This window comes from Phyllobates terribilis, unplaced genomic scaffold, assembly GCF_046119375.1.
Source record: "Phyllobates terribilis strain yellow unplaced genomic scaffold, ASM4611937v1 Scaffold_11__3_contigs__length_659146591, whole genome shotgun sequence".
Taxonomy (NCBI): domain Eukaryota; kingdom Metazoa; phylum Chordata; class Amphibia; order Anura; family Dendrobatidae; genus Phyllobates; species Phyllobates terribilis.
In genome coordinates this window covers 435,821,971-435,843,806 of record NW_027362771.1, presented here as the reverse complement: position 1 = coordinate 435,843,806, position 21,836 = coordinate 435,821,971, and the positions used below count along the sequence as shown (strand labels likewise).

The following is a 21,836-nucleotide window of genomic DNA, read 5'->3' as shown; positions in this document are numbered from 1 at the left end:
TGGAGAAAGGGACAGAAGATGTGAGGGAATAGGGTCACTGGTGCAGGTGGTAGGGCGAGAAGATGGAAGGAGCCTGATTACTTCATCTTCCGTGACTGGTTCGAAGTCAGAAAGTGAGCAAGATACAATGTGGCGGGGGAGAGCATGCATAACGTTTGGGGATTGGGAGAAAATTTCCTGTCGGATATGGTCAATTTTTTCTTTGAAATAATTGGCCAGATCGTCAGTGCTGAGGTCGGTGGTCGGGGCCTGTGCTGTTTGATTGAGGAGAGAATGAAATGAGTCAAAAAGTCGTTTAGGATTATTGGAAAGTGAGATTATGAGGTTGTTAAAGTAGGTTTGTTTGGAGAGGTGAAGCGCAGAGTTATATATTTTCAGCATAAATTTATAATGGAGGAAATCTTCGGGCAGGTTAGATTTTCTCCACAGCCATTCAGCGCACCTGGAGCACCTCTGGAGAAGACGTGTTTGAGGCGTGTGCCAGGGTTGTCGCCGTCTATGCTGAATTGTTCTTTGTGTAGGAGGTGCGGCTTCATCCAGGGCGCACAGCAATATTTCGTTATAATGCTTCAATGCAGAGTGGGGACATGAGAGGGAGGAGATTGAGGCCAATGATGATTGCAACTTTTTCATAAATTTCTGGGTAGTAATGGCGTGTATATTTCTATAAGTGTGGAAAGTGGGGGGGGTCTTGAGTAGAGTCACAGTTCTTGACAGAGAATGAAAGAAGATTATGGTCAGAGAGTGGAAGGAGAGAGTTAGTAAAGTCATGTACTGCGCAAAGCCGGGAGAAGATCAGGTCCAATGTGTTCCCATCTTCATGTGTAGGAGAATTAGCAAGCTATGAAAGGCCGAAGGAGGAGGTTAGGGATAAAAGATGAGCGGTAGATGGGGAAAGAGAATCGCAAATTGGGATGTTAAAATCTCCCATCATTAGAGTGGGGATGTCGCAGGATAGAAAATTTGGAAGCCAGGCAGCAAAGTGATCCAGGAACTGACGGGAGGGACCTGGAGGGCGATAGACAACCGCCACTCGCAGGGAGAAGGGCCGGTAGAGTCTGACTGTGTGGGCCTCAAAAAAGGGAAGATAAGGGAGGGTACTGGGGGGATAACCTGAAAAGTACATTTTGTTGAAAGAAGCAGACCAACACATCCCCCTGATCTGTTGTCAAGTCTCGGGGTATGAGAGAAGTGTAGGCCGCCATAGGAGAGAGCTGCAGAGGCGGTGGTGTCTGACTGCTGGATCCAGTTTTCGGTGAGAGCCAAAAGGTTGAGGGAATTAGAGAGGAAAAAGTCAGAGTTTATTACATGCTGAGCGCGCATTCCAAAGGGCACAGTTGAATGAGACAGAAGATATGCAGGGAATATTAATGAGATTAGCAGGGTTTCTGAATGTAACAGGGAAAGAGTTTGTGCTATTATTACTGGGGGGTCCTGGATTAGGAGAAATATCACCTGCGACTAAGAGAAGGAAGATACAGAGAGTGAGCAGATGGTTGAGTGATTTGTGAGAGCGTTTCCTGTGTTGTATGGTGGGAATGAATGGATCTGTGTGGTATAACATTGTGAAGAGAGCATGACAGCTGTACATAGGAGATGAGAGGAGAGAGGGGTTAATATAGATGAACTGTGCCGAATTTGTGGGAGAACGGTGAATGTGGATGATTGTAGCAGCCAGAATATAAATGGCACAAATACAAATGGTGAATACGGTTTGCAAAACAGATGACCTGGAAACAAGTTTCTTTAATTGTCTTGCATGTCTTACCTGTCTCCTGCCCTGTCCAACTGCCATATCTAACTGCCGTGGCACTTTGATAAACTATGGCACTTTGATAAAGTATGCATAAATGCTATATGCATAAATGCCCCCGCATTAGGAGAATGTCATATGGTCAGATGAAACCAAAGTAGAACTGTTTAGTGGAAACACAACTCGTCGTGTTTGGAGGAGAAAGAATGCTGAGTTGCATCCAAAGAACACCATACCTACTGTGAAGCATGGGGGTGGCAACATCATGCTTTGGGGCTGTTTCTCTGCCAAGGGACCAGGACAACTGATCCGTGTACATGAAAGAATGAATGTGGCCATGTATTGTGACATTTTGAGTGCAAACCTCCTTCCATCAGCAAGGGCATTGAAGATGAAACGTGTCTGGGTCTTTCAGCATGACAATGATCCCAAGCACTCCGCCAGGGCAACAAAGGAGTGGCTTCGTAAGAAGCATTTCAAGGTCCTGGAGTTGCCTAGCCAGTCTTCAGATCTAAACCCTATAAAAAACCTTTGGAGGGAGTTGAAAGTCCATGTTGCCCAGTGACAGCTCCAAAACATCACTGCTCTAGAGGCGATCTGCATGGAGGAATGGGCCAACATACCAGCAACAGTGTGTGCCAACCTTGTGAAGACCTACAGAAAACGTCTTACTTCTGTCATTGCCAACAAAGGATATATAACAAAGTATTGAGATGAACTTTTGTAATTGATCAAATACTTATTTTCCACCAAAATGTGAAAAAAAATTCTTTCCAAATCAGACAATGTGATTTTCAGGATTTGTTTTCTCATTTTGTCTCTCATAGTTGAGGTCTACCTATGATGTCAATTACAGGCCTCTCTCATCTTTTTACGTGGGAGAACTTGTACAATTGGTGGCTGACTAAATAAATTTTTTCCCCACTGTATGTGTAGCAGCTGATGGTCAGGCTTTATAGATTCGAGCCAACAATAAAGCAGTTAACAAAGCAAAAAGAATCTAAGATGTTGGAGAAGTTAGGGAAGCGCTTCTGCAGAGAGTATTCTGTATTATTAGGGCAATGACCTTACATATGAATGGTCCGTCTCCCAGGGTTTTCACTCGTAGCTGTTCACCAAACTCAAGCTCGGTCTTCTCCATTTCGGCTTCTGGCAGCCAAAATGCAAAGCTGTCTTTGGGGGTAAACCTCAGACTGATTTTCAGCAACTCCTCCTTGTTAATAAGACGTTGCAGCTCTTCTGTCTGGAGTCTGTCGGTCTCACCTTTTGCTTCCACCTCTAGTAAAGAAAATATAGTTATTACTGTAAACGATTGTGACACCTCATTTCAATACTGTAGAGGATTTACATTATGGAGATTTCTGCTCTCTACACTTCTAATAAGTTGTGAAAATATGTTCATGTAGACCAGTATTGTCAAACTCAAACACACAGCGGGCCAAAATGAAAAACTTGGACAAACTGGTATACAGAATAATGGACCCCACATAGTCCTCCATAGAGAATAATGGGCCTCACATAGTCCTCCATACAGTATAATGGGCACCACATAGTCCTCCATACAGTATAATGGGCCTCACATAGTCCTCCATAGAGAATAATGGGCCTCACATAGTCCTCCATACAGTATAATGGGCACCACATAGTCCTCCATACAGTATAATGGGCCTCACAGTCCTCCATACAGAATAATGGGTCCCACATAGTCCTCCATACAGAATAATGGGTCCCACACAGTCCTCCATACAGTATAATGGGTCCCACATAGTTCTCCACACAGTATAATGGCCCCAAATAGTCCTCCATACAGTATAATGGGCCCCACATAGTCCTCCATACAGTATAATGGGCCCCACATAGTCCTCCACACAGTGTAATGGGACCCATATAGTCCTCCACACAGTGTAATGGGACCCATATAGTCCTCCATACAGTATAATGGGCCTCACAGTCCTCCATACAGAATAATGGGCCCCACATAGTGCTCCATACAGTATAATGGGCCCCATATAGTCCTCCATACAGTATAATCGGCCTCACACAGTCCTCCATACAGTATAATGGGCCCCACAGTCCTCCATACAGTCCTCCAAACCAGGGGAGGAGTCCTGAGGAGATAATTTGCATATTCCCACTGCATTTTAGGGTAAGTGAAGAGTCTCCGCGAGCTCAAAGAACACTGGATTTTGGCTGTTGGAGCTGAAAACAGGACATCGGTAAACCAAGCATTTTGAAGCTTTTTTTTTAAGCTTTTTTCACTGTTTTCAGAACATTAACAATAAGAACATGGAAGAGTCCAGGAGCCATTTGGTGAGCTGCATATCCTGCTACATGTTCACAGACTTGCCAGTGGAAAAGCCAAACTTCACATGCCAGAAATGCAAGCTTGTGTCCCTGTTGGAGGAAAAGTTGCGAAATCTAGAAGAGAGGTTAACTACCTTGAAAATCATTAAGGAAGGTGAAGAGTTCTTAGACAGAGCAGAATTATCTCTTCATGATTCAGAAAGAGAAGAAATTCGAACTGCACCTGACGAAACAGAGGAATGGAAGCATGTGACCCACAGAAGCAGGAGGATCGAGAGGCAGTCAGCACCCATACTGCTCAGGAACCAGTACCAGGCTCTCACGCAGGAGAAACACGAAGAAATACAGCAAGATAAGACTTTGTCCACAATGAATAACCTTGTAAGCCCTCAGAATCCTCCTGGATGGAGAAAGAAGAATGTTGTGAAGAAAAAACGGAGAGTGGTGGTCATGGGGCATTCCCTGTTAAGAGGAACAGAGGCCGCTATCTGCAGACCAGACATAACCTCAAGAGAAATGTGCTGTCTTCCAGGAGCAAAAATTAAAGATGTGTCTGACAGGATATCAAGACTCTTCAGACCTACAGATCACTACCCATTCCTGCTAATACATGTGGGGACAAATGACACCGCAGGAAAGGACCTGGAAACCATCTGCAGTGACTTTGAAGACTTAGGCAAGAAAGTGAAAGAATTGGGAGCGCAGGTGGTCTTCTCATCCATCCTCCCAGTGGATGGCCATGGAACAATGAGGTGGAATAAGATTCTACAGGTGAACAACTGGCTACGTCGATGGTGCCGTCAACAAGGATTTGGATTTCTGGATCACGGAATGAATTACCTATACCATGGACTACTTGCTAGAGATGGGGTGCACCTTACGAAGACTGGAAAACATGTATTTGGAAGTCGCCTTGCTACACTCATCAGGAGAGCTTTAAACTAGAACAATGTGGGAAGGGAAGCAAAAGGCCAGAAAAAGCCATACAGCTGACAAATACTATTGAGATCTCTGCTACTGGAAGTGGAAAGGAAGAACAAAGACAAAACAATTTAAATAATAAAAATATGGGAGGAAGAGAAACCAATCACAAACTAAAATGTTTTTATACAAATGCACAAAGCATGGGCAACAAACAAGGAGAATTGGAACTACTAATGCAGGAAAAGGAATATGATGTCATTGGAATCACTGAAACTTGGTGGGACGATACACATGATTGGAATAAAAGGCTAAAAGGCTACAACTTATTTGCAAGAAACAGACTTGATAAACGAGGAGGAGGTGTCGCATTGTATGTTAGAAAAGCGTATATCTGCACAGAGATTGAAGCTTCAGAGACTGGGAGTTCTGTGGAAACTGTTTGGGTAAGAATACAAGGAGAGAACAACGGAAAGGACACCATTGTAGGCATTTACTACAGGCCACCTGGGCAAGCTGAAGATATGGATGAACTCTTTATGTATCAAACGACCAAGTTCTCCAAAAAATATGACGTAGTGGTCATGGGAGATTTCAACTATCCAGACATTTGTTGGGAATCTCTCTCAAGTAAAACTAACAGGTCAAGCAAATTCTTATCCTCTCTTGCTGACAACTTTATCTTCCAAAAGGTAGGGGAGAAAACAAGGGGATCTGCTACTTTGGATCTAATCCTTATAAACAGGGAGGAAATGGTTGAGGAGGTAAAGGTGGCTGGGACCCTAGGAGGCAGCGATCATGCTATTATAGAATTTTGGATAACTAGAGGAGGAAGACATGTGAAGACTCAAACTTCAAGGTTTGATTTTAGAAAGGCAGATTTTAAGAGACTCAGAAAGAGAATAGGAGGAATCCAATGGCTGGATGTCCTTAAGGACAAAAATGTCCAGGAAGGATGGGAAATTTTTAAAAATGAGATTCTCAAAGCACAATCGTTAACAATCCCGAAAAGTAGGAAGAATGGGAAGCATTTAAGGAAACCAGGATGGATGAACACAGAACTTAAACACATGCTAAAAAGAAATAAAGAAATGTTTATTAAATGGAAAGAGGGAGGCATATCTAAAGAAGATTATAATGCAGTCTGCAGATCCTGCAGGGCACGTATCAGGTTAGCTAAAGCTGACAATGAATTAAGGCTTGCAAGAGATGTCAAAAGCAATAAAAAAGGATTTTGGGGGTATGTCAAAAGTAAAAGAAAAGTCAAAGATGCTATAGGATTTTTACAGGATGAAAATGGAGAAATGGTAAGAGAGGATGTTGAGAAGGCCGAACTTTTTAATTCCTATTTTGCATCTGTTTTCTCTCAGAAAGAAAATGTAACATCAACTGATCTTCACTGTCCTTTTAAAGGAATAGAGGAATCCAAGTTATCTGTAAACAGAAAGATTGTGAGGGAATATTTAGCTAACATAAATGAGTTCAAGTCTCCAGGTCCAGATGAATTACACCCCAGAGTACTGAAGGAGATCGTAGAAGAAATTTTAGAACCACTCTCCATAATCTTTGAAAATTCTTGGAGAACAGGAGAAGTCCCAGAAGACTGGAGAAGAGCAAACGTTGTTCCTATCTTCAAAAAGGGGAAGAAGGTGGACCCAGGGAACTATAGGCCGGTGAGTCTGACTTCTATACCAGGAAAGATCTTTGAACAAATTATTAAACAACATGTATGTAAGTACTTGGATAAGAATGAAGTGATTAACCAGAGTCAGCATGGGTTTGTAACTAACAAGTCATGTCAGACTAATTTAATTTCCTTCTATGACAGAATCACTGACTGGGTGGATCAGGGAATGCTGTAGATATAGTATATCTTGACTTCAGCAAAGCATTTGACAAAGTATCTCACACCATCCTTATTGAAAAAATGACCAAGTATGCAATGGACCAGGCAACTGTTAGGTGGATTCATAACTGGCTTAGTGATCGGACTCAAAGGGTGGTTGTAAATGGCTTCACATCCAGCTGGATGAATGTCTCAAGTGGGGTACCACAGGGCTCCGTCCTGGGACCTGTATTGTTCAACATCTTTATCAATGATTTAGATGAAGGAATTGAGGGTAAACTGATTAAATTTGCTGATGACACAAAGCTAGGAGGGATAGCTAATACTAGAGAAGAGAGAGAGAGGATTCAAAAAGACCTAAATAAACTGGAGCAGTGGGCAGCAACCAACAGAATGGTTTTTAACAGGGAAAAATGCAAAGTACTACATCTGGGCAATAAAAATGAAAAAAGCATATACAGAATGGGAGGAATAGAGCTAAGCAACAGTACATGTGAAAAAGACTTGGGTATACTAATAGATCATAGACTGAACATGAGTCAACAGTGTGATGCAGCAGCAAAAAAGGCAAATACAATTCTGGGATGTATTAACAGAAGCATACAGTCTAGATCACGTGAAGTCTTTATCGGTCTTTACTCCTCTTTGGTCAGACCTCATCTGGAATACTGTGTACAGTTTTGGGCACCACATTTTAAAAAAGACATAGACAAACTGGAGCAAGTTCAGAGAAGAGCGACCAGAATGGTGACTGGTCTGCAAACCATGTCCTATGAGGAACGGTTGCAGGATTTGGGAATGTTTAGCTTGCAAAAAAGAAGACTGAGAGGAGACTTAATAGCTGTCTACAAATATGTCAAGGGCTGTCACATTGTAGAAAGATCATCTTTATTCTCATTTGCACAAGGAAAGACTAGAAGCAATGGGATGAAACTAAATGGGAGGAGACACAGATTAGATATTAGAAAAAACTTTTTGACAGTTAGGGTGATCAATGAGTGGAACAGGCTGCCACGAGAGGTCGTGAGTTCCCCTTCAATGGAGTCTTCAAACAGAGGCTGGACAGACATCTGTCTGAGATGATCTAGTGAATCCTGCTTTGAGCAGGGGGTTGGACCAGATGACCCAGGAGGTCCCTTCCAACTCTACCATTCTATGATTCTATGATTCTATACAGTATAATGGCCCTGCATAGTCCCCCATACAGTATATAATCGGCCTCACACAGTCCTCCACACAGTATAATGGCCCCACATAGGGGTGGCGGTTTTTGTGTCGCCGGCCAAAAATAACCACCCTGTGGGCCAGATTTGGCCAATGGGCCAGAGTTTGACATGCATGATGTAGACACAGACCTAAGTGACATATATGAACTCTGCACGTTCTGAATTTAGAGCCTCCGCTTTTGCTTGTTTTATAGCCACAAATATGAATTTACGTGCCTATTTTATAAAATGTTAAACGCCCAAAATTGTAATGTGCGAGGTGGTAATTTTACAATGTGTTGTGAAAAAAAATCTTATAGGGGTTATACAATTTTCAGATTTTGCACTCCGATAGATATGAGACCCAGCAAATGGTTCACTGACCCAGCGCTCATCTACTGCACAAATCTGACACGTTCAGAAAATTCTAAAGTGTTAGGATAGGTTCACACATTTATGCAGATTTTTTTTTCCCACAGAAAAAAAATGTAATCACCTGGAAAATCTGCATTAATAGCAGTGTTGTAATGTGTCCGCTGATGGGCTGGAGCGCTCAAGTGAGTATATGGCTATTTTTATTTTAAATGGGGGACTGTAGCATTTAAAAAGGGGTTGTCCACTGACCTAGATATTACAATGTTAATGGCTTATGCAAATTTGTATAAAGAGGGATTTTTAAGCTGATTTGGGGACAGTAGTGGGCAGAATGGGACGAGATCTTAAATTTTCTCTTTTACTTTGGTTTTAATTGTTGTCAGGTATGTTGAGGCTTAAATAGAGAAACCTCAATGACCACAGAAAGTTGGAGATGTAGCATCAAAAAAATATCTGACTATTAGTTTATATCCAGAACACTCAATACCACTCCATATCTTTGAAGGGAATCTTTCCCCAGGTTTTTACTACTATGATGTCAGTGCAAAGAACCTGATTCTAGGGATGTGTCACTTACTGGGTTACTTGCTGTCCCATTTGATAAAATCACTGTTTTATCTACTGCAGATAACTTACTGCACTTTTGATTAAAAACTGATTTATCTGCTGCAGATCTACCGATTCTCTGAATGCTGAACTCTGTATAACCCCACCCACACCACTGATTGGGAGCTTTCTGCCTATGCACAGTGTACACAGAAAATGGCCAATCAGTGTAGGGGACCGGTTATATAGAGCCTGTGAACATGGAGGACTACATGCCGACAGGTTTACTTGTCCTCTAGACTGGAGTGATAATATCTTGTTGATAAAACAGAGATTTTATTGAAACTACAGAAAGCAGCCCAGTAAGAGATACATCGCTGGAATCAGGGTCTCTGACTGTACATTATGCTAGCAAAAACCTGATGACAAATTCCCTTTAGGCCAAGTTCCCACAAGTATTTTGTGAGTTTTTGATGCCGCAGCATCACTGCACCTATTAGCTAAATTTGGTTACTTGCATTTTTTTCATTGCATTTTTTTGACACTTCAGTTTTGGTCTCTTTTTAGCCTGTCATGTTTTAAATAAAGCTACTAAAGATACTAAACCCTTACGTAATCTTAGTGACTGCCTTTCCTTCTCAGTAGAATGAATACTAGGTATGATTTAGTAAAAATATTTTTTTACAGTTATAGTTACAATATATAGTATTACTCAATAGTGCTAAAATTAATATTAGTGTGTAATACCTACTGTAAGACGACATGAGATGGCCAGTGTTCACCTTCTTTGTGTCACTAAAGTTAGGCTCAATTTCGTTCCCTTTACTGTCAAACTTCCTTCGATGTATCGTGCTTGGTCTCATGTAGAGAATGTACCATCGTTCCTAGTATACCAGAAGATAAGAAGGACGGTCATATCAAAAACACAGGGATGAAAGCCATACCTATCTATCTTCTATCTATATAAATAAAAATGTAAATGTTTGTTTGTTCAAAATCTTAAATCTCCGAAAGTTCTTCACCGATTGCTTTGAAATTTTGACACAATGTTGCATTCGAATACACGCATGTTTTATATACCCAAGGCTAAGCCAAACCTCCGACTCCTCAATTTCCATGACTCCACGACTCCGACTCCCTCATACATGGCTCATGTTTAAGTGTTAAATCTACTGTAGCACAGATTCATCTCAGCTAAAAGTCTAGACCCTTAGATCAGGCATAGGACATTTCAGAACTTTCCCAAATTGTTATGAAAAAATATTCCCCACAAACTGCATTGAACTACTGTACCCAATTTATTATATAAAATTTTAGGAATAGGAGTCGGTCCATTTTATACCGACTCCACAGCCCTGTATATACCTACTATGTTTTTATATACCAGCAATGCACAATGGCGCACAAAAAAAAAAAGAAAAATCGCTCGAGGCCCTTCAGCGATCATTGCAAGATTTACGTGGAAACATCAGACCATTTGGGAACGCATTAATATTGCTTGCAGGAGATTTCAGGTAAACGTTACCTGTAATTCCTCGATCGACACCAGCGGATGAAATAAATGCTTGCCTGAAATACTCTACTTTGTGGCGACACATAAAGACGTTAATATTAACTACAAATATGCGTGTCCAGCTGCAAAACGATCAATCAGCTGAAAAATTCTCACATCAATTGCTGGAAATTGGGAACGGAAAGGTGTCGGTTGATCTGACCTCAGGACGAATTTCATTGCCTCATAACTTCTGCAATTTAGTGACGTCAAAAGAACAATTGGTTGAAAAAATATTATAAGAATCACGATTGGCTGAGAGAACGAGCCATTCTTGCGGCCAAGAACAAAGACGTCTACGAACTTAACAATATTATTCAGTCTAACATTCAAAGCGAGGCAGTCACGTATAAGTCCATCGACACTGTTGTGGAAGCAGATTAAGCGGTTAATTATCCAGCAGAATTTTTGAACTCACTCGATCTGCCAGGGATGCCACCGCACGTACTGCAATTGAACATTGGCGTGCCAATTATCATGCAGCGAAATATCAACCAGCCAAAGCTTTGCAGCGGCACACGGCTTGCAGTAAAACAATTAATGAGCAACGTCGTTGAAGCAACAATCTTGACACGACGTTTCAAAGGTGAAGATGTCCTCATTCCTCACATTCCTATGATTCCAACAGATATGTCATTTCAATTTAAGAGATTGCAATTCCCAATTCGATTGGCGTTTGCAATCACCATTAACAAAGCTCAGGGCCAATTTTTAGAATTGTGCGGTTTATATCTAGACACGGATTGCTTCTCACAAGGACAATTATATGTTGCGTGTTCTAGAGTCGGCAAACCAGACAATCTCTATATCTACACAGACAATGGAACAACAAAAAATATTGTATACCGACAAGTATTGTGAAATTAAATATTCACGCGCTGTCAGGATTCTCCCATACCGGAGGCAAAACCGGGCGGTTGCATACTTCCGGCTGCATTCTGACTAGACGTGTGTGGCCTTGTTCAATTCACTTGTAAAACGTACGTCTAGTTGGAATGTGGTGGGGTGTATGCATATTGTATACTTGCGATCACATGACCGCCCGCACCCAGCACCAGAGAATCCTGACAGCGCACACTGAGGATTCACAAATCGGCAATCACATATAGTGACTGTAGATTTTCTTGCCAAACCCGGCAACCCCTTTAAAAAGGAGTTTGCCCAGAAATGTCTCACTGGCTGTGGATTTCCCAATCTCTTTAGGCATTTTTGTTTCCTTTAAATTGAGAGTTAACCTGACACTAACACCGAGGGTGCTTTCACACTTACCAAATTTATGCATGTAGCATGTCTATAGTAGATTGTGGCGGGAGTATGCAAAAAATATATTTGTCACAATTTTTTAAACCACTCAAGTATGGCTTCAAAAATTATGGCGTATTCTGCAAAAGCAACATTGCCATCTGAAATCTATAATGTGGGCGCTCTATCCCAGACCCGGGCAAAGTGTGGCCCACAGGCCACATCCGGCTCTCTGACTGTTCCAGTCTGGCCCGCGGACTGAGACAGCCGAAGGGCGGAAAACACTGGCCTACGGGTCGCACAATGCAGCCGCCCTCCCCCGCCCGGCATCCCGATGACAGCACTGTCTACATCTTTAGGATTCAAATACCAATGAAAATAATGATGGAGGAGGGAGCCACTAGGTCCTTCTTCCATCATTCAGAGTGGGCGACTGAGACAGCAGACGTGATTATATCACTACATCACGTCTGCTGTGCGGAGAGTCAGTGCACACAGCAAAGATCGAAGCAGAGCGCCGGGGAAATGGGAGTAAGGTATAAGGGGTTTAGTTTTATGTGTGTGAATGTGTGTCTGTATATAGGGGTGCAGTGTGTGGGCTCATACGGTATATAGGGGTGCAGTGTGTGGGCTCATACCGTATATGGGGGTGCAGTGAGTGGGCTCATACCGTATATGGGGGTGCAGTGAGTGGGCCCATACCGTATATGGGGGTGCAGTGAGTGGGCTCATACCGTATATGGGGGTGCAGTGAGTGGGCCCATACCGTATATGGGGGTGCAGTGAGTGGGCTCATACCGTATATGGGGGTGCAGTGTGTGGGCTCATACCGTATATGGGCTCATACTGTATATGGGAGTGGTGTGTAGGGACTCATACAGTATGTAGGGGGATGTCAGCATACTTAATTCTGCTCAATATTACGTGATACAATTAATATGTTAATATTAATATTGAGTAGAATAAATTTTAGCCTATTGGTTCAGCCTCCACAACAGTCACGGTCTCTCATGTGGCCCCTCAGGAAAATTAATTGCCCACCCCTGCTCTATCCCATTATTGTGTGTCAATGACTCTGTGAAGCTGCCGTCAGCTCGAACAATTCAGAAAACTTATTTGCATCTCATTTTACTTATGAAAAAGATGATTACAGGACCTAGTTCCCCATCGCTGGGCCGATGTTATATCCAGAACAGACTAACACCATGCTCAATTTGAAGCGCTTAGTTTGATCTCTGTCTCGCTAGTCCTGGACCACCATCACCCATCTCTGCTTTTCACTGGTATCACGCCTACAAAAGCATGACGGACAAACCAGCGTAAAGAGGAGGAGAAAAGGGAATTTTTTTTTCCAGACAGCACTTAAAGGGGTGGTCCAGTACGTTATATCCCCCCTCCCCAAGGATTTTTGTAATTACCTTACGTTGCAGATACTGCCTGTGAGGGGCGCTATCACTGGCCGCTCACAGGCATCATGTAATCCCCGGCTGCAGCTGGCGCTGACATCCGCTGACGTCACGACAAGTCCTGGCAGCAGCCAAGGGTCTTTGCATTCCGCGTTCCAGGTGGCTGCTGGGTTGTGGGTGGGGTTACCCCCCCGCTTCACACCCAGCATCCACCGCGCGCTCTGCCTCTCCCCATTCATTGGGAAAGCGCACTGGGTGTGACGCAGGGAGCAACCCCACCCACAGCCCAGCAGCCACCGCGGGGACCCCAGTGCTGAGACACGCCTCACTTGTCGTGACGTCAGTGGGGGGTCACGTGATGCCACCGATAGCGCCGCTCACAGGCATTATCAGCAACGTAAGGTAATTACAAAAATCCTCAGGGGCCCTGGGGGGATACATTAGGGGGGGGGGGGTAATATAAAGTACTGTACAACTTCTTTAACATTTACTTGTAATAAAGGCATGATTAAAAACATTATTAGGTGTCTGATAAAGTGCCCCTCATGCATTAAAGGGGTAAATCCCCATGGCAGATTCACTTTAATACATATAGAAATAAAAAAAAAAAATAAAACAAACAGCAAAAAAACAAAAGAACATGTCAGGCGAGTGAACATCAGAGAACACACAAGTGATTGCTTGTAAGCAGTAGAATTGATCTTCCTGGCTCAGCAGCGCCGTATTCACTGTGCCATTTACAAACTCATGTAGATGTCATTGTACAGCGAAAAATCAATAAAACATACTGACGCCTGACTGCAAGACATCTGAAATACAAAAGAGGACTATTTGGGTAAACCTAGCCTCCTTAGTGCAATCTGTAGACCTCACTCCAGTCCTGATTAATCACTATTCCAGCTGAACACTGAGCAAACAACCTTTGTATGACAGAGCCGTACAGAGGTACTTCTAGCAGGGGCCCATACACCAGAATGTGCCCTATAACCCCAACTACCCAGGAGAATGGAGAGAAAGCCGTGTCCGTGTACCGCACAAGCTGCACATAGGAAAAGCCAGATAACAAGGTTGATGGACAATCTGATGGCCCCTAATGGATAATTAGAAAAGAAATCAAACTTTTCTGTTTTCCCTATACTGCTTATAAATGAGTATAACTATGCCAAGGAGGACATCTAAGATCATCATCTGCCCTGTGAGCATACACAGGGTTAATACTCCATAATTGGATGGAGTCGTGTGAAAATATGTCCATGGGCATACACACGGTGAGTGAGCATGGTGTTATGGACCCTCATGGTGAAGTCAGCAACAGGAATCTGTCAGCAGGATAGCACACCGTAGCTTTTTCAAAGACAAGTCCAGCAATACATTGATATAGCCAGTTCGTTCCTTCATTACTGAGAAATCAGTGCTTAAACTGATATGCAAGTGACGCTTAAGGGCTATGGTAGATATGATGCCTCTGTCACTCCAGCTCTATTCTCCACCCAGCACCACCTCCTCTTTCTTAACCAGTAGGTAGCTCCTTGTTGACAGAGGAGAACGGAAGAAAAGAAACTGCTCTGCCAATGTGACGTCACCGGAAGCAACAGAATTACCAGTAGGAGCGGCCCATGACCGCTGTGAGCCGGCAGAGATCAGCGCCAGGCAGGTAGTTAGTAACTACCTGCCTGTACATTCTTAGCCCCAAATGGGAAAAGTAAGCAAAGTCCTGGATTACCACTTTAAAAGGAACCTGTCAAATTCTCTGACTGTCTCCAATTGCTACTATAGCGGTGCAGTTGTAGATTTCTTCCTTCTAATAAGGTGTTTTATGCGATTATTAATGCTGCTGTGTGTGAGGAATTAACTTTTCTCTGCAGCGTTGCATATGCACATAACTAGGACTAGTCAGGTGGACTAGTCAGGTGGGGCATCTCTTTCCCTGGACTAATCCTGTTGGATCTTCTAACCATTCTTTCATAGCCTAATCGTGATTAACCACCTGCATGATGGTCCTACCAAGACGGAGACTGAATGAAAACTGTCAATCATGCCCAGGGGGGCGTACTTAGAAGATCTGAGGTCAGGCTAGCCTAGGAAAAGTGACACCCGGCCAGACTAGTCCTGCCTCATTTACATATGTGATGCTACAAATAAAATATGGATAAAATGTCATTCTTCAAACACAGCAGTGTTCTTTACCGTAAATCAAATAAAACACCTGCTCAGAGGAAAGCCCCCCATACTGCTGTAGAAGCGGCGGAAGATAGTCGGAAGGATTTAATGAACGGTCTGCTCACCTTCTTCCCACTGATGTCTGTGATACTATGGCGAGAGTAATCCACTAGTGCCCCTTCCAGAAGAATGCCTGGTCCACTAGAAAACAAAATATACAGGTGACAATAATCCACAGCGAATATACATCCTGCATTTATGGAAACATTAGTTCTCCTGTTAACCTGTCAGATAAATCCCATGAAGAGTCTACTTTACATAGGGGTGAGCTGACAGTAAATGATGGGGTGGGGGCGATAGTAGATTGGGGGATGGGGGATGGGGGGGACCGACAGCAGGATTGGGTTTCATTATGCCTGAGCCTTTGTTGCCTCAGAGAGTAAGAGCTGCTGGTAGTGGCCTTTGCCTCTCTATGCCAGTATATGCACGCTTGGCTGATGTGACGCTCAAGTTTATGGGGAAGTAGCATTTGGATGACAGCTATCTTCTATGTATGAACATATACATATATATATATGATTGATTAATGAATACATGAGCTCCAATATTGCTGTAAATGTTAAAAAAGTAAAGACTTCGTACAAGGTGTTCCTAAATATGGAGGGTCTCTATCACTAATATCCTACTACTCCATGTGCCAAGTCAGGTCTCATCTAAACTTGGTCAAGTGAAGGGACCAGGCACACCGCTCACAATTACAACCTTTCTGGGAAAGATGTGAGGATAACACTAATGTCCAGGTGCATCAATGTGCTGTGGCCATATGCAAACATTACTAAAGTAGTGCGGGTCCTTTTTTGTAGTATATATTGGAGAATGCGGCCCCTCCAGCGCTGTTATCTGCCCATCCTTCCCAGACAAGGATGCAATTGGGAGCTGTGTCTGGTTTTGTTTCACTCCCCCAGCTCAGATGACGCCTGGTTTGGCACATGGAGAGGTTAGGACCTTAGTGATAAGGATCATCCATATTTAGTGGATGGTTGGATGTTTTTTGAACAGCAAGAGTGGAGTTTACGTATTCATTAATCGCAGAGTGCGGACACATCGTGTATGAATATGTTTGGTCTCTAATTGCACATAAAGCTTGTGGGCAGCACAGTGGATCAGTGGTTAGCACAGCAGCCTTACAGTGCTGGGGTCCTGGGTTCAAGTCCCACCAAGGACTCTCCGGTTTCCTCCCACACTCCAAAGACATACTGATAGGGAATCTAGATTGTGAGCCTCAATGGGGACAGTGCCGATAATGTCTGTAAGCGCTGAGGAATATGATAAGCAATGCATAATGATACATAAGCTTAGTCACTGTCAGCGATCTCATATGCAGACACATCTGTGGCACTGTTCTTTAGCTGTCATTTGTCTGACATTGGACATCATGATTGCCATATGGCTGTGGGGTCCTGATCTATGGGCTCATTCGGGCGACCGTACAACCGATCTGAGCACGGACTAGCCGCGGCGGCTCTCCCTACCCAAGCGTGACAGGTTCACATCTCTGAGGCTGATGAGCCATGGCCAGACTACCCACCGTGCACTGTAGTCCGATATGGGACCGGCACCAGGCGTCTGCTGACTGTATAAAGGTGTTCTGCTAATCTCTCCCACAGCCCAGGAGACATCACTTTCATTTAGTCACTTGTCTCCAGCTCATTTTTGCATTTGAGCCTTTTTTTGTACAGTTTTTGGGGTTTTGTTTCGCCTGTTTAATTTACACCTTATTCTTCTTTCCATTAGTGACCATAGTCCTAGTTTCTATGTGTCACGTGACTTTCTTCTCGTTTAGGAATTCTAGATTTTTTTTCACCTGATTCATCAATTGCAAAATAACCTTCAAAAAGGCGCAGATGCAGCAAATGTCGCCAAAAGCGGAGGCGAAGGCAATAAGTAATGGGCCCCCTGGTCTGCGGACACCTGGGCGGCCGCCCCCTTTACCCGGGCAGCTCGTCCTCATACCTGTGATGGGCGGCCGCCCCCTGTACCCGGGCAGCTCGTCCTCATACCTGTGATGGGCGGCCGCCCCCTGTACGCGGGCAGCTCGTCCTCATACCTGTGATGGGCGGCCGCCCCCTGTACGCGGGCAGCTCGTCCTCATACCTGTGATGGGCGGCCGCCCCCTGTACCCGGGCAGCTCGTCCTCATACCTGTGATGGGCGGCCGCCCCCTGTACGCGGGCAGCTCGTCCTCATACCTGTGATGGGCGGCCGCCCCCTGTACCCGGGCAGCTCGTCCTCATACCTGTGATGGGCGGCCGCCCCCTGTACCCGGGCAGCTCGTCCTCATACCTGTGATGGGCGGCCGCCCCCTGTACCCGGGCAGCTCGTCCTCATACCTGTGATGGGCGGCCGCCCCCTGTACCCGGGCAGCTCGTCCTCATACCTGTGATGGGCGGCCGCCCCCCGGACCCGGGCAGCTCGTCCTCATACCTGTGATGGGCGGCCGCCCCCTGTACCCGGGCAGCTCGTCCTCATACCTGTGATGGGCGGCCGCCCCCTGTACCCGGGCAGCTCGTCCTCATACCTGTGATGGGCGGCCGCCCCCTGTACCCGGGCAGCTCGTCCTCATTCCTGTGATGGGCGGCCGCCCCCTGTACCCGGGCAGCTTGTCCTCATACCTGTGATGGGCGGCCGCCCCCTGTACCCGGGCAGCTCGTCCTCATACCTGTGATGGGCGGCCGCCCCCTGTACCCGGGCAGCTCGTCCTCATACCTGTGATGGGCGGCCGCCCCCCGTACCCGGGCAGCTCGTCCTCATACCTGTGATGGGCGGCCGCCCCCTGTACCCGGGCAGCTCGTCCTCATACCTGTGATGGGCGGCCGCCCCCCGTACCCGGGCAGCTCGTCCTCATACCTGTGATGGGCGGCCGCCCCCCGTACCCGGGCAGCTCGTCCTCATACCTGTGATGGGCGGCCGGCTGCCAGGCCCCGGGCACCCGCTCATCGTGCACCGGCTTATTCTGCAGGGCGCTATCGTGATAGATCCTGCTCATCGTGACAGCAGTTCAGGACTGAGAGAGGCTGCGGTCAGAGGCCGGAGGGAGCAGGGCAGTGATCCGGGCGGGTGTGGAGGTGACAGGAGCCGGATGTGCACATAACATTAGCACTGGTGTACACCCCGGGTATTACGTCACCACACTCAATATATAGGCTGGAATGTCATGTATACATATATATCATGATATACTGTCTGTAACACGTCACATGACTCCCCTACTACTGAGCGCACATAGTACGGTCTGATCACATTCCTTCCTTCCTGGACTGGAGGCTGCTGGAGAATCAGTCAGAGAGGGGGATATACAGAGTATACATGTATACAGGGGGCTGCAGGAGAGGGGGATATACAGAGTATACATGTATACAGGGGGCTGCAGGAGAGGGGGATATACAGAGTATACATGTATACAGGGGGCTGCAGGAGAGGGGGATATACAGAGTATACATGTATACAGGGGGCTGCAGGAGAGGGGATATACAGAGTATACATGGGGCTGCAGGAGACGGGATATACAGAGTATACAGGGGGCTGCAGGAGAGAGGATATACATGTATACAGGGGGCTGCAGGAGAGGGGATATACAGAGTATACAAGGGGCTGCAGGAGAGGGGGATATACAGAGTATACATGTATACAGGGGGCTGCAAGAGTGGGGGATATACAGAGTATACATGTATACAGGGGGCTGCAGGAGAGGGGATATACAGAGTGTACATGTATACAGGGGGCTGCAGGAGAGGGGATATACAGAGTGTACATGTATACAGGGGGCTGCAGGAGAGGGGATATACAGAGTGTACATGTATACAGGGGGCTGCAGGAGAGGGGATATACAGAGTATACATGTATACAGGGGGCTGCAGGAGAGGGGATATACAGAGTATGCATGTATACAGGGGGCTGCAGGAGAGGGGATATACAGAGTATGCATGTATACAGGGGGCTGCAGGAGAGGAGATATACAGAGTGTACATGTATACAGGGGGCTGCAGGAGAGGGGATATACAGAGTGTACATGTATACAGGGGACTGCAGGAGAGGGGATATACAGAGTGTACATGTATACAGGGGGCTGCAGGAGAGGGGATATACAGAGTGTACATGTATACAGGGGGCTGCAGGAGAGGGGATTTACAGAGTATATATGCATACAGGGGGCTGCAGGAGAGGGGATATACAGAGTGTGCATGTATACAGGGGGCTGCAGGAGAGGGGATATACAGAGTATACATGTATACAGGGGGCTGCAGGAGAAGGGATATACAGAGTATACATGTATACAGGGGGCTGCAGGAGAGGGGATATACAGAGTATACAGGGGGCTGCAGGAGAGGGGATATACAGGGGGCTGCAGGAGAGGGGATATACAGAGTATACAGGGGGCTGCAGGAGAGGGGATATACAGGGTATACATGTATACATGGGGCTGCAGGAGAGGGGACATACAGAGTATACATGTATACATGGGGCTGCAGGAGAGGGGATATACAGAGTATACATGTATACAGGGGGCTGCAGGAGAGGGGGATATACAGAGTATGCAGGAGAGGGGATATACAGAGTATACATGTATACAGGGGGCTGCAGGAGAGGGGATATACAGAGTATACAGGGGGCTGCAGGAGAGGGGATATACAGAGTATACAGGGGGCTGCAGGAGAGGGGATATACAGGGGGCTGCAGGAGAGGGGATATACAGAGCATACAGGGGGCTGCAGGAGAGGGGATATACAGGGGGCTGCAGGAGAGGGGATATACAGAGTATACATGTATACATGGGGCTGCAGGAGAGGGGATATACAGAGTATACAGTCATGGCCAAAAGTTTTGAGAATGACACCAAAATTATATTTTCACATGATCTGCTGGCCTCTGGTTTTTATTAGTGTTTGTCTGATGTTTATATCACATACAGAAATATAATTGCAATCATATTATGAGCACCAATAGGTTATATTGACAGAATGAGTTAATGCAGCAAGTCAATATTTGCAGTGTTGCCCCTTCTTCTTCAAGACCTCTGTAATTCTCCCTGGCATGCTCTCAATCAACTTTTGGACCAAATCCTGACTGATAGCAGTCCATTCTTGCATAATCAATGCTTGCATTTTGCCAGAATTTGTTAGTTTTTGTTTGTCCACCCGTCTCTTGATGATTGACCACAAGTTCTCAATGGGATTAAGATCTGGGGAGTTTCCAGGCCATGGACCCAAAATCTCTATGTTTTGTTCCATGAGCCATTTAGTTATCACCTTTGCTTTATGGCAAGGTGCTCCATCATGCTGGAAAAGGCATTGTTGGGTGCCAAACTGCTCTTGGACGGTTGGGAGAAGTTGCTCTTGGAGGACATTCTGGTACCATTCTTTATTCATGGCTGTGTTTTTAGGCAAGACTGTGAGTGAGCCGATTCCCTTGGCTGAGAAGCAACCTCACACATGAATGGTTTCAGGATGCTTTACAGTTGGCATGAGACAAGACTGGTGGTAGCGCTCACCTCTTCTTCTCCGAATAAGCTGTTTTCCAGATGTCCCAAACAATCGAAAAGGGGATTCATCAGAGAAAATGACTTTGCCCCAGTCCTCAGCAGTCCACTCCCTGTACCTTTTGCAGAATATCAGTTGGTCCCTGATGTTTTTTCTGGAGAGAAGTGGCTTCTTTGCTGCCCTCCTTGAAACCAGCCCTTGCTCAAAGAGTCTCCGCCTCACAGTGCGTGCAGAAGCACTCACACCAGCCTGCTGCCATTCCTGAGCAAGCTCGGCACTGCTGGTAGTCCGATCCCACAGCTGAAACAGTTTTAAGATACGGTCCTGGCTCTTGCTGGTCTTTCTTGGGCGCCCTGGAGCCTTTTTGACAACAATGGAAGCTCTCTCCTTGAAGTTCTTGATGATGCGATAGATTGTTGACTGAGGTGCAATCTTTGTAGCTGCGATACTCTTCCCTGTTAGGCCATTTTTGTGCAGTGCAATGATGGCTGCACGTGTTTCTTTAGAGATAACCATGGTTAACTGAACTGAAACAATGATACCAAGAACCAGCCTCCTTTTAAAGTGTCCAGTGATGTCATTCTTACTTAATCATGACTGATTGATCGCCAGCCCTGTCCTCATCAACACCCACACCTGTGTTAATGGATCAATCACTAAAACGATGTTATCTGCTCCTTTTAAGGCAGGACTGCAATGATGTTGAAATGTGTTTTGGGGGTTAAAGTTCATTTTCTGGGCAAATATTGACTTTGCAAGTACAGTAATTGCTGTTAAGCTGATCACTCTTTGACATTCAGGAGTATATGCAAATTGTCATTACAAAAAATGAAGCAGTAAACTTTGGAAAAATTACTATTTGTCTCATTCTCAATACTTTTGGCCATGACTGTACATGTATACATGGGGCTGCAGGAGAGGGAATATACAGAGTATACAGGGGGCTGCAGGAGAGGGCATATACAGAGTATACATGTATACAGGGGGCTG

The 21,836-nt window shown here is 45.2% G+C and overlaps 1 protein-coding gene across 1 annotated transcript in view; it reads right to left on the bottom strand.

Moving 5' to 3' along the window:
- Nucleotides 1–18,499, bottom strand: part of ARPIN (actin related protein 2/3 complex inhibitor) — a 34,649-nt gene extending 16,150 nt beyond the window's left edge. Inside the window, exons 1-4 of the mRNA XM_073653223.1 lie at nt 18,264–18,499; nt 15,436–15,511; nt 9,702–9,834; nt 2,825–3,031 (exon numbers count right to left, since the gene is read on the bottom strand). Coding sequence (XP_073509324.1) covers nt 2,825–3,031; nt 9,702–9,834; nt 15,436–15,511; nt 18,264–18,355 — 508 coding nt within the window. The 5' untranslated portion in view covers nt 18,356–18,499. The remainder of the gene's footprint in view (nt 1–2,824; nt 3,032–9,701; nt 9,835–15,435; nt 15,512–18,263) is intronic.
- Between the last annotated feature and the right edge of the window lie 3,337 nt (nt 18,500–21,836).